Source organism: Chenopodium quinoa, unplaced genomic scaffold (genome assembly GCF_001683475.1).
Source record: "Chenopodium quinoa cultivar QQ74 unplaced genomic scaffold, ASM168347v1, whole genome shotgun sequence".
NCBI lineage: Eukaryota > Viridiplantae > Streptophyta > Magnoliopsida > Caryophyllales > Amaranthaceae > Chenopodium > Chenopodium quinoa.
This window is the reverse complement of record NW_018745448.1, coordinates 8,258,608-8,270,284: the sequence shown is the minus strand read 5'-3', so window position 1 is coordinate 8,270,284 and position 11,677 is coordinate 8,258,608. Positions and strand designations below refer to the sequence as shown.

The following is an 11,677-nucleotide window of genomic DNA, read 5'->3' as shown; positions in this document are numbered from 1 at the left end:
GTAGAAACTATGATAATTTCGTCCCTCAACATAAACACTAAAAATTTATCCTTTACTTATAATCTTACACATGTATGTAGTGTAGTTAGCTTAAATGTTCAGGTCGAGATTGAGATAGAAATTCAAGTATGGTCATTTTCAGGCCAGGTAATGTGGTATAACTCGGGTTAACTTTAAGTCAAGATTGAATTTGAGTTATTTCTTCGTATTTTCTCAGATTCAAACATGTCAAATCATGATCAGGTTAATTTTTGGGTCAACTCTTATTAGAGAGTTCAAAGTCGTATCATAGGTCTCACGGCCTCATAGCCAATGGACCTGCCAAGCAACTATTAGTTAGATACAACAAAGATTGGGAGATTATTTAATCATGGGCTTATATCTTTGGACTGCTGAGAATTTATGGGCTTCCCTTTGGGCCTTCTTAGTCAACATGTAAGGCCCGTGGGCCTTGATCCAATTACCACTGGGCCTTGATCCAATTACCACATACTGTGGACTTGGTATTTGTCAGTGTCCAGCTTTGAGGGGAACTTGTGGCACAAGGTAACATGGGCCAAATACTCCACAGTAATAATGATAAACCAGTTCATAAAATTGGAAACTCCATATTATTTAGTTTTGATTAATTATAGTAATTCATAATAATTGATGCTAACTAGTCAATTTTTCTAGTATGTGAAATGAGAAAGAAAACATTAATTAACCAGCAAAATCAATACTCGTATGTATCAGCTGTTAGTTTTGATAAATTAAATCAGCTGACCTCTAATTATTCGATTTAGTCACAAATCGAGTAAATAGAACATGTATGTCCTCAATTTGCCGTTTCAAGGGACTGTAACATAGATAATGGTTAATTCACTAGCAGCAGAAAGGCCTTGAAAGCTGAAACTGGAAAGGCTTAGAAATATGACAAACATCCCACAATCCTTCATTCTATATATATCGCTCTGTCAATTGTAAAAACTTACATATATCACACGTAATAAATAAATCACAACCAAAAATTATTGAACAAACCTCTTAAGAGACTGTTCAATAGTTGTATGATTGTTCAATACAAGCAGGATCCGGATAGGATCCCTTGAGGAAAGAAAAAAATAAATAAAGAATCAAAAGAATACAAAACTTTACTTCCTAGGAACCCAAAACCTGTAAACAAAAAAATCGTAATCAAAATGTAAAGGCACAACTTTCTCACCAAGAAAAAGCAGGCATGAAGCGAAGATTGATATAAGCCTGCATATTCACCAACATTATTATTACACAGGTCAGTATGAATCCATAATAGACCAAAAGCAAACTCTGAAGTTGAGTTAGCTGAAGATTAATTTGGCAATAAAAAATGGCACACTATGAATACCTGGGGGGGAGGGGGGTTGAAAGATCTCCATCCGTCCATTGTCACGTTCAGGCAGACATCATTACTTTCAGGAATTATAAGACTAAACAGATTCTTTTTCTCTTGATATATTCAGGATCTAATAGAAACAAGCTTGATGACGCAGTATAAATCAACCTTTTGGGGCCAGAGAAGCAAGAGCATTAGCATGTGCAGGGGAGAGCAAACTCACTATGGGCTGCATTTGATTGCCGTACATTGAGACGAGATGTGAAAAGGCCCTTCCTATCAGGGATTTAACTTCACTAGTCTCAATAGGTGACAATGCCACTTGAGCAAATAGATTCACCAAGTCCGGAACCAGTGACAAGATCTGCCACGTAATTTCAAAACAAGAAAATAGAATTTTTTTTAATAAAGTGATTAGCTGGAGAACCTTCCAGGAAATGGATACATCATAAGATTCATACTAGTTATCACAGAATAACAATACCTCGGGATGGGATGACAAAACAAGATTACAAACACAGCTATAAACAGCGGTTGACTCCTCATGATCTTCTTTAATAGGAAGAGTTTTCAGGAAAACAGGTAGTACCTGAAAAAAGAATGATATACATTTGGGCCTATCATAATCCAGAATCTTATCATGATCTTAAGAAGTTCTGTAGAAAGCTTAGTTACTGACCTGATTTAATGGGATCGCCTCGGGGTGTACCATAATCATCCTTGCCACAGCACCTGCTGCATTATCCCTCACGGCATTATCTGGTTCAGATTCACCAAAAAGTGGATGGAGTCCTCTCAAGATGTCGCCATAATATCTATTATTGATGTTAAATAAAACATACTATTATGAAAATTCAAGACCAGAGTCAAATAACAATATGTAAAATTTCTTTTAAGTGCTAGCCAGCACGAATGAAACTTAAACACACAAAAAGGATACTTTAAAGCCACTTCACCGCCATTTCTACAGAATTCGCCAACACAGAAGGCAGCATTTCTCCGATTTGTTGCATCAGAAGAAATTAATTCTTTCAAAACTAATGGCATCACCGCCTGAAAACACAAGTCACTCATAACCCTTGCACATAATATTTAAAAAAGATGTAATAATACTATGATTTTGTTTGTGAAAATGAGACAATTGATGTCTCAAGTTAGGAATACAAAAATACTTTACACAATCAAATTCAAGCATTAGTCTTAGCAAACCATGCAATTAATCAAAAAAAACTTTACATCAACATAGCCTGCAATAGGTGGCCCCATGTTCTGCGCAACTTCTGCAAGGGTTGCAACTACCATAGTCCGATCTTGTGGTGGACGTGAAGCTTTCTGCAGATGAAATACATTCAGATAAAACATTTCTAAAAAAAAAATTAAAATGACTCTTAAGTATACATGACGAGGAATTATGCAATTTAAATGATAACCCACCGCAAATTTCATCAGGGGACTGAATAGTTTGGCTAATATGGGTGCAAAATGAGGACCCATAGATTTGGCAAATGCAGGAAGAAGGTCAGAAACTGCATCCATTAGGACCTCATCGTGCTCTGTGTCATCTTCATCAATGTCACTATCAGACTCAATCTGCTGACAGACTGACTGCTCATTAAGCAGCACTAGTGTTGCATCAACTAGCTGCGGCATATCTGAAGATAAATAAACAAACAAATCATGAGACATGTTTGCATCTGGGAGAAAAGTAAAATCATAAAAAATCCATTAGTAGAATAATACTAACAAGCCTCAATAGCTGCAAATCCAATATCTTTAATGGTGTCTGCTATTCCCATACAAGCTTGACCTACTACTTCCTTGTCATCATCCTCCGTCATAGTCTTAATATAAATGTTCAGGACAGTATCTGACACAAGGGGGGAAAAATTATATAACAGTGATCAGAGGGTCCAAACCTAGCCATACAAAACCTGAAACAAAAACACTTTACACAATCTTATCATTACCAAGTACTTCTCTTGCCTTTGTTGAACCGTCCTGCAAGTAAATACACAAAAAATTTAGAGCATACTTTTGCATGCAAATTAGGGCTTCAATCACTACTATAGCATAGAAATTGGTCATTAAACTATTTAATTAACTCATTGAACATCTTGAAGATGCTTTATTAGCAATGGTGATGATGGTTTCTTAAATGCCAGTCAATGACACATAATTGTCAAATTTAGAGCATTAAATTGTTTCTAACAATATAAATTTCCAATCCAGCACTACACAACTGAGGGTAGAGGTCATCACAGCCCTTATATTGTTTAGATACACCAAATACAAATTAAGAACAAAATTAAGCTAAGCTAAGAAAAATATAATATATTCAGAAGTACACTCACCGCATGACCTTGAAAGACTGCATGTGCTGCTATTAGTACATCTGCGGTCAAAGCATAACTGATTATATACATATATAAAAGGGGAAAAAATATGCACTGTGGTAGCAAGGCATGGTATCTCTCTCTAGAATGCCAGGTATCCGTACAATAGGAAGTTGCCACTTGCAATCTCTTTTCAATGCCAAGCATCCCTCTTTTTCTTAATAAGTACATGTACACAAATAATACCATATACATACACAATACAGAGTAGGAAATTAAAATTCTTATTTATGATGGGACGTGATGAAGGTTACTAAACATACATTGCGTGATTGGAGAAAATACCAATTGTTTGATTGTAAGGATTTGCTTGCAATACAAATAAAATACCTAGCTACATGCTTACCATTAGAGAGCTGAGCAACTTTCAAGCTATTGTAGCCCAAACAAGCTACATCGTGATTGAACAAAAGACAACTAAACTCCACACATATTGTGACATGTGTATCCCGATTTTTTTTTTTTTTTTTTAGTTTTTGCAAACTAAAAGTTGTAGCGCACTATTTGAACACTTTGTGACTAAAAAGTGTTATATCTTAAAATTTGATGTGGCAAAGCAAGCTACAAGGCATTGTAGCTTGTAGCTTGCCATTGGAGATGCTCTTACTCCATCAATTGTTTCTCTTGCTTGTATTTCAATATTTATTATACATATTTTTTATTTAGAATTTACTACTCCCTCCGTCCCATAATATATTTCCTGTTTGTGTTTTTTTCACAGTATTTAAGAAATAGGAGGCGAAAGTAAATAAAGTACATTAATAAAAGTGAAAAGTACAATCATAGACATACGTTAGAGAGAGAAAGTGGAAAAAAGTAGTGTAGAAAGCGTTCAAAATTCAAGGGATAATTAGGAAGTACAATGAATAAAGTAAAAAAAAGTAAGGGTATAATGGTCTTTACCTACTATCCAAAAATAGAAAAAGGAACAACATTTTGGATCTCCAAAATAGGAAAACAAGAACTATATTACGGGACGGGGAGAGTAGTTCATATTCTTCCATAAAAAAGAGTATGCATATGATAAAAATTAACCTCAGGCATGGTCAAGGGCCACCAAGTCCACATTAAAAGAATGAAGATTGTGCGTGCTAATGCTGGTCCTTTAGGTCACAAATCAATTCATCAAAACATTATCTCATGAATATCTATAAATGATGGTAGAGAAATAATACTTCCACCAGAGAAGTTCTGATTGTACTTAGACAGGAAGAAGAGAATCTTATCCATGAACACTAGGAATGAAACATCAACTCCATATAACACATACACATTATTCATATACATACATTTGATTCCTATTTAAGCTGTTCAATCTCAAAAGATAAAAAGGCAGGGCTTCAAGTAAATCTAAAGTTCTAAACAGCTAACAGAGAATGGATGTCATTCCGGCTCTCCAAAATTTACAATCTGCTTACGGAGATAAGAGAATTAATGACTGAAAACAGTTATAAGAAACCAGTTGCGGCTGCTTTTTATGCAGCTAGTCAGCTAACTATGACCAAATTAGCTAAGATTTAAAAGGAAAAGCAGAAAACTTGGTTTTGATGATATCTTGTTCAAACTTTATAATAATCATAGCTCTTCTTAGAGTTCCAACAAAAAAATTACATAAATTGATAAGAAGTTTAGTTGATTTGTTTGGTAAATAGCGCTTTACTTTTAGGGATCCTTCCAAGAGGAGCCTGTAATCAGCTAGATCTCCATTTTTCATTTCCATGCATATTTATGCTTTTTATTTATTTTTAATTGCTTGGTTGCCCGCCCCCCCCCCCCCGGGACTACTCAATCATGAACAATAAAAGGAGGCCTTCTAAATACCCGCCATAAATTTCATCATTGCATCTAATATCATGGCAGCATAATATTTTATAATTTCAATTAAAAGGTAGCTTCATATGTGAAAAGAGGTGTTTGCATAGGTCAAGAATAATTCTAAATGGTCAGTACAAGAGCATTCAGCAATCAAACAAGAAACAATCAATCAATATACACAATACAAAGGAAATAGGAAGATTTGACATGGTAGAGACCATAAAGTAAAATGCACCAGCAGATATAGCAACTCACTTTTCAAGGCAATAATAGCCTGAAGCCTTACATCCTCGTGAAAGTAACCAGAATGTCGTACCAAGATTTTCAATGTCTCCTCCAAGTATCTTTAAAAGGACAATCAAGGATCCCAATGCACACATAAGTAAGGGAAGTAATCATCAAGATAATACAGCAAAAGTAAAGCATAGTTGACGTATAACAAAAGGATACGGTGCATAAAAGATTCTTGTATGAAGAGCAAATAGTCCTAGAGCCTGAGTTGCGGCTGCCTTTTCATCTAACACTCCTGTTCTTACACTGATATTCCTAACTCTTGGTTCATCATGAACTTCATCATCTGATGAGACCCCACCAAATCCATTAACATTTTCATCACCATCAGATTCATCAATGTCAATTGCAGAACCATCATCAAGATTGCAGGAGGAAAATGCTAACGGCACAACATGTGGAAGGTACTGTTTAAAAAAAAAAAAAAATGTTATCTATTGATACATATATACAAGTAAACAAAGAATATTCAATTAGTTGCGTAAAAAGGCCATCATTACCTTCACAAATCCATCATCCAGAATTTCAGCCACATTGCTAAAGAATCCATGGGTATATTCGCGCAGCTCACTATATTCCAACCCAAAACCCTGAAGTGACATGAAAGACTGATACTTAGAAACAAAAGCCACCCATTAAACCACATCAGAATTTAAAGAAAACTTACAGCAATTGCTGCTTCAACATAAGGTGGCAATATAGGCTCCATCCTTTCTCTTCCAACAGACATTGCTACTATTCCTACTAACTCGGTCGCCCTTGCTCGTGAACGTAGATCCTCATCATTTGTCAAAACCAAGAAGTTTTTCATCAGCTCAAGTACCCTTTCAGCATATGGTAGGAAAGCTTGTTCTGCTGCAGATGCGACAGAACCAATCGCAGACTGAAAAAACATATAAAAGGAAGAGTTCAATCTGGAGGACAACTCAAAATAAGACACATCACTCGGCCAAAAGGGGCATGGCAAGTGGGGAGATAGCAAAATAATATCTAACCATGCAAGTCTCTTGCAAATTTCGGGGACTGTTTTGAAGAGCAGCCAGAAGCTTTCCCATCAAAGGATCAATAAACGGGAGGATTTCTTCACCCATATTCTCACAAAAGGCAGCCAATGCATAGTATGACTTTTCCTGATCAGGAAATTCAAATCAATCATAAAAGTAAGCTGCAACAAGATTGATGATTGATAGTAATTAACATCATATTTTACCTTTACTTCATTAGATGCATCCTCCAAAGCATTTAATATACAAGGAAGCACACTCTCATAGTGTGATATAATCTCAGGCTGCAGGTGCTCAGCAAACTGACCTAATGCAAATGAAGCAGCACCTCTCACCATCTGCTCTGGGTCACTTAAAGACCCCAAAACTATATGAAGCACAGGCTTCAGATTACTTTTCATCAAATCCAAACAGCCCTCGGATACAACTCCCAAGGCTGTGACAGCAGCTTCCCTAAACTTTGGGTCGACATTTTGACAGCTTATGGATGCAAATTCAAATACTGGTGGGAACACTTGCTTTGGGAGGTTCAACGCCATGGTGTCAATAACTTCTGCAGCAGCCCGATCTGGGGCAAGGTCCTCATCGTCTTCCCTGTTACTTGACTCTGCAAGCAAAGGGCAGATAACATGCAAGACTGGCATAACCAACTTGTGTTTCTTAAGAGAATTATACTTGTATTTTGCCAGCCAGGAGATAATTTGAATAGCCTGACAAACAAAATGACACATGGAAAGATAAGAATCAGCAAACTCCTTTATATAACACTATGAGTTGGTGATAGATGCCAAACATATTGTCTAACCTGGTGACGGGTGCTCTCGTCCAAAGTCTGATTAGAACAAACCTCAAGAGAGAAATGAACAATGGATTTAACAGAATCTCCAAGAAGTGGTGCAGGGGACTCAATCAGCTCGTCAAATATTTCAAAGGCAATAACAGCCACATCTTCTTCACCAGAAGCAAGACACTGTCTAGCTGCATGCAATATTCCGGGTATAAAGTCCCTGAACCTGACCTACATAACAAACGAACCCTAAGTTGTAAAAGTATTCAGTAATTATTGAAGAACTGTTTTCTACAGTGATCAGCCAAACTGACAAGAAGTTTATTTTAAGAGAACTGTACCTGACCACTTTAGATGCACATTTGTTTTAATTAGCATAGCAGGTAATTTCCAAACAGTTGCCTTAGAATTAGAAGGAAAAAGGCTGGGATTGTGGCAGATAGCAGGCTAGCAGCACAGCAACAAAATATCCATACAGCTATGGAGCAATGGGCGTGGAAATAGGTTGGATTATCAAATTGGTCATAAGAGCAATAAAATTAGGGGGTTGTGGTCCTTGCGGATTTGCTTTTATTCTCCAATATGGAGCTATTTTGTATTTATCTTCGAAAAACTATCACTTTCCTCATTTCATGGTCGTTAAAGGCTAACATAATAAGTAAGGATTTTAGATAGGGGTGGCAATTCGGGTTAGCAGGTCGGGTTTGGGTCAGATTTCGGGTCGATTTCAGGTTATGCTTAGAAACTATTAAAAATAGTGTAAAACTTAATATTATTACGAAATATGAAATTTGGGTCAAATCGGGTCGAATTCGGGTTGTTCAGGTTCGGTTCAGGTCGGGTTCAGGTCTCTCTCAGTAACTTCGGGTCGGGTTCGGGTCGAGTTTTCGTGTCGGGTCAGGGTTTGCCAGCCCTAATTTTAGAGTTCAAAGATTGGAAATATGGAAGCTCCCTCTTATCATTTATTTTCTTTGCTTTGTAGGGAAGATAGGAATTATGATGCAATTGCCAAGTTATTTATATGTGTTACACATTGAGCCATCTCAATGGTCTCATGACTAAGAGTTCAAATATATCCAACATCTTTTCACTAGACTTTAGATTTCCCTTAAAAAATTTACCTATATGGATTTATACAAGTGAACTCAAAACTAAAGCAGATATCTGAGTTCAAAAATTCAACAGTCCAGCTATTACTCTTCTTTCTTGATAGGATTATCAATTAGCCTTTAGTTGTTCTTACTACTGAGTGAATCCCCAAACACCTATTTTAAAAATTGTACATAAGGCTACAAATTGCTTAATGAATTAGAAACTCACCACTTCAGATGCATCATGTGTAAACTCTAGAAACGATCCCACAGCCCTAACAAAGAAAATTTAATATACTATTATCATAAAGCAAAATGAAAAACAATTCCCAGAAACACAGAACTACAAGACCAAAAAAACCAGGACTTCTCATTACTTGAGTGCTGCGACTCTAACTCGGCTGCTAGTCTCGTCCTGCAAGCACTTTAGCAAAAGACTTTGAAGATCTGCAAAATGTGGTCGAAACGTATCCCCTATTGTTTCAGTCAATGAGCTGAAAAGGATCAATGAAACCTAGCATGAAAACCCAAAGTGCAATCTGTTAGCTTATGATATCCTCTCAAGTTCAATATGAGAGCAACAAAACAAATGCAGCAAGCAACAATATATGTGAGTACACTAATACGCTACGGAAACTTCATATAGCACATACACACACGCAAAAAAAAAAAAAAAAAAAAAAATTATACATGCATGGTTACAGCTCAAGACCCCATTAGAAGACAATACTAAGAACTTAGGAAGTGCAGAAAAAAATAAGATTATTAGCATTTTAACTTCCATCCAGGTCAATCTAACAATGGTATTGGTCAATACAATATGACTCTTATATGATATTGCTTACAGTTGAGTTTAACTGTCATTGTTTTATTTCTGGTATAACAAAACTTTTGTGAGTACTTTCTGGTTTGATTTACATTCTTATTATAAGGGCTGGGCTTTAAATATCAATACTACACTGCGTCGAAGCAAATACAATGCCAGTACTACAGGTATGGGGCAAATACACGACTAAATAAAGCAAACAAAACAACCACTGCACTGTGTAAAAACCAATGCCTGAAATTACTTTCTAATTTCTATCTCCCGCTTATGTGGGTTTTCAGCGACGATTTCAGCAGTTTGGACAAATGAATCAAGGAATTTCCCACCAAGAAAATGAAGGCTGCATCAAACCTGTTGAGAAATGGGCTCACTAAAAAGAAATGAAAATCAGCTCATCAGTTTGCAAAATTACAGTGTAAGAATTCGGTCAAATGATGGCTAGAAATAGTGCCAAATCACTTCTTCAGTGTAGCAACTGTAGCATTAGTGATGGCTGCAGCTATGAAGTGGGACCATGCTCACTGTATGGAAGTCAAGTTGGATACAGTGAGGGCAATTTTATCTCTTCTGCAATATCAATGTTATAGCTACTTTAGGGTGATCCATTATCCTGGAACATGAGAGCTTTAATCCAGCCAACATGTTTCATTGGTTGAGATCCCTAGGCATTCCTCTCAGCTAAAGAAAACTTATCATCAGATCTCATTTCTAACATATACAGAGATATATATATTTATGTATGAATGCACATGTATGTATCTCAGGGGACAAGACAGGGATTCAAGATCCTAAAAGCCAAACTAAATTCATAAAGGCATCGATAAAAATGAAGCAAGATGGCAATACAGTCATTCAAATAAGGAGTATGAACAAAATTTAGTCTTGTGACAAGATAGCTACAAAGTGTCAAAAAGAGAGCGGCAACTGTCAAGCATACCTCCCTGTGATCCTCTTGTGCACTCTGACTGCATTGAAAAAGAAATGGCAACAATTCAGGCCACTCTCCAGCAGGAACAGCATACTTTGCTACAACACCGACAACATTTGCACTAGCTCGTCGCACTGGTGGACTGCAACATCAGAGTTGTTAGTATCCTCTGATTCAAAAGTGAAGTCTTCATAGAACATACATTTCATCATTTCCGGTAAATCAAACACCTTGCATATCTCAAATATGAAAAATTCAAAATTTATCACATTATCACTATATAATCATTGCACACTATTCCACTAATATCAAAATTCATTAATTGCATCACTTATTATATACAATTAAAAACCTAACTACAACAATTAATTCACAATTAACCACTACCAAATTAGTTCCTCAATTACTCATCATCAAGCTAATTCCTCGATTATCCACTATCAAACTTATTCCTCAATCACCCATTATCAAACTTATTCCTCAATCACCCATTACCAAACTTATTCCTCAATTACATAATCAATATCAAATCATCTGAATTCTTCGAACAAATCAAATAAAATCCCATCAAAATGCAAGAAAACAATTGAAAGACAGAGAGAAAGAAAACCTGTGCTCCATAGTAATGCTATCAATGAGAGATTGCTTAACAAGTTGACGAAGCTGAGGAGTAAGCTTAGTCCAATGGCCAGTAATCTTCTTACGAAGCAAAACAGCAGCAAGCTGACGAACATTGGGAGTTTTAGCAGTACGAAGATGCTGAATTAAAGCAGGAACAACTTCTGGGTTTTTAGCTAATCGCTTAATTTGATCTTCAGCTTGTCGACGAGCATCATTGTCGGGCATCAAGAACTGTATGAGTAGCAACTCCAGTGACTGCGCCATTGCACGGGGAGGAGAGAGAAAGATGGGTTGTGCGCCGGAGTGTTCACAGGGTGGCCGTGTGAGTGGCGGCGCAAATTTAGGGGTTGCTTGGAAGTGAAGGGGTTTGCAACCTAATTGGGGGATTGGGGTTTAAGCAATACAAATGGAGTAGTATTTTGGAAAAAATAGAAAAATATTTTTTTAAAAATTTTTAAATAATGAAAATCATGTACTTGTAATAATTTTTTTCTAAATTATGCAAAATAATTTTTATTTTTTACTTTTAAAGAATGCAAAATAATAACTTTATTGTATGTGATTAGT

The 11,677-nt window shown here is 36.3% G+C and overlaps 1 protein-coding gene across 1 annotated transcript; it reads right to left on the bottom strand.

Moving 5' to 3' along the window:
• Positions 1 to 911: 911 nt before the first annotated feature.
• LOC110713853 (importin-4-like) lies at positions 912 to 11,526 on the bottom strand. The gene is made up of 21 exons (XM_021892289.1): positions 11,100 to 11,526; positions 10,499 to 10,631; positions 9,113 to 9,249; positions 8,965 to 9,010; positions 7,663 to 7,875; positions 7,064 to 7,567; positions 6,849 to 6,983; positions 6,521 to 6,736; positions 6,354 to 6,443; positions 6,013 to 6,260; positions 5,818 to 5,906; positions 3,706 to 3,746; positions 3,322 to 3,352; positions 3,099 to 3,221; positions 2,789 to 3,006; positions 2,591 to 2,686; positions 2,295 to 2,407; positions 2,034 to 2,169; positions 1,839 to 1,943; positions 1,367 to 1,718; positions 912 to 1,242 (listed from the first exon to the last, which is right to left on the bottom strand). The coding sequence occupies exons 1-20, from the start codon at positions 11,372 to 11,374 to the stop codon at positions 1,518 to 1,520; spliced, it is 3,150 nt and encodes a 1,049-aa protein (XP_021747981.1). The 5' UTR covers positions 11,375 to 11,526; the 3' UTR covers positions 912 to 1,242; positions 1,367 to 1,517.
• Between the last annotated feature and the right edge of the window lie 151 nt (positions 11,527 to 11,677).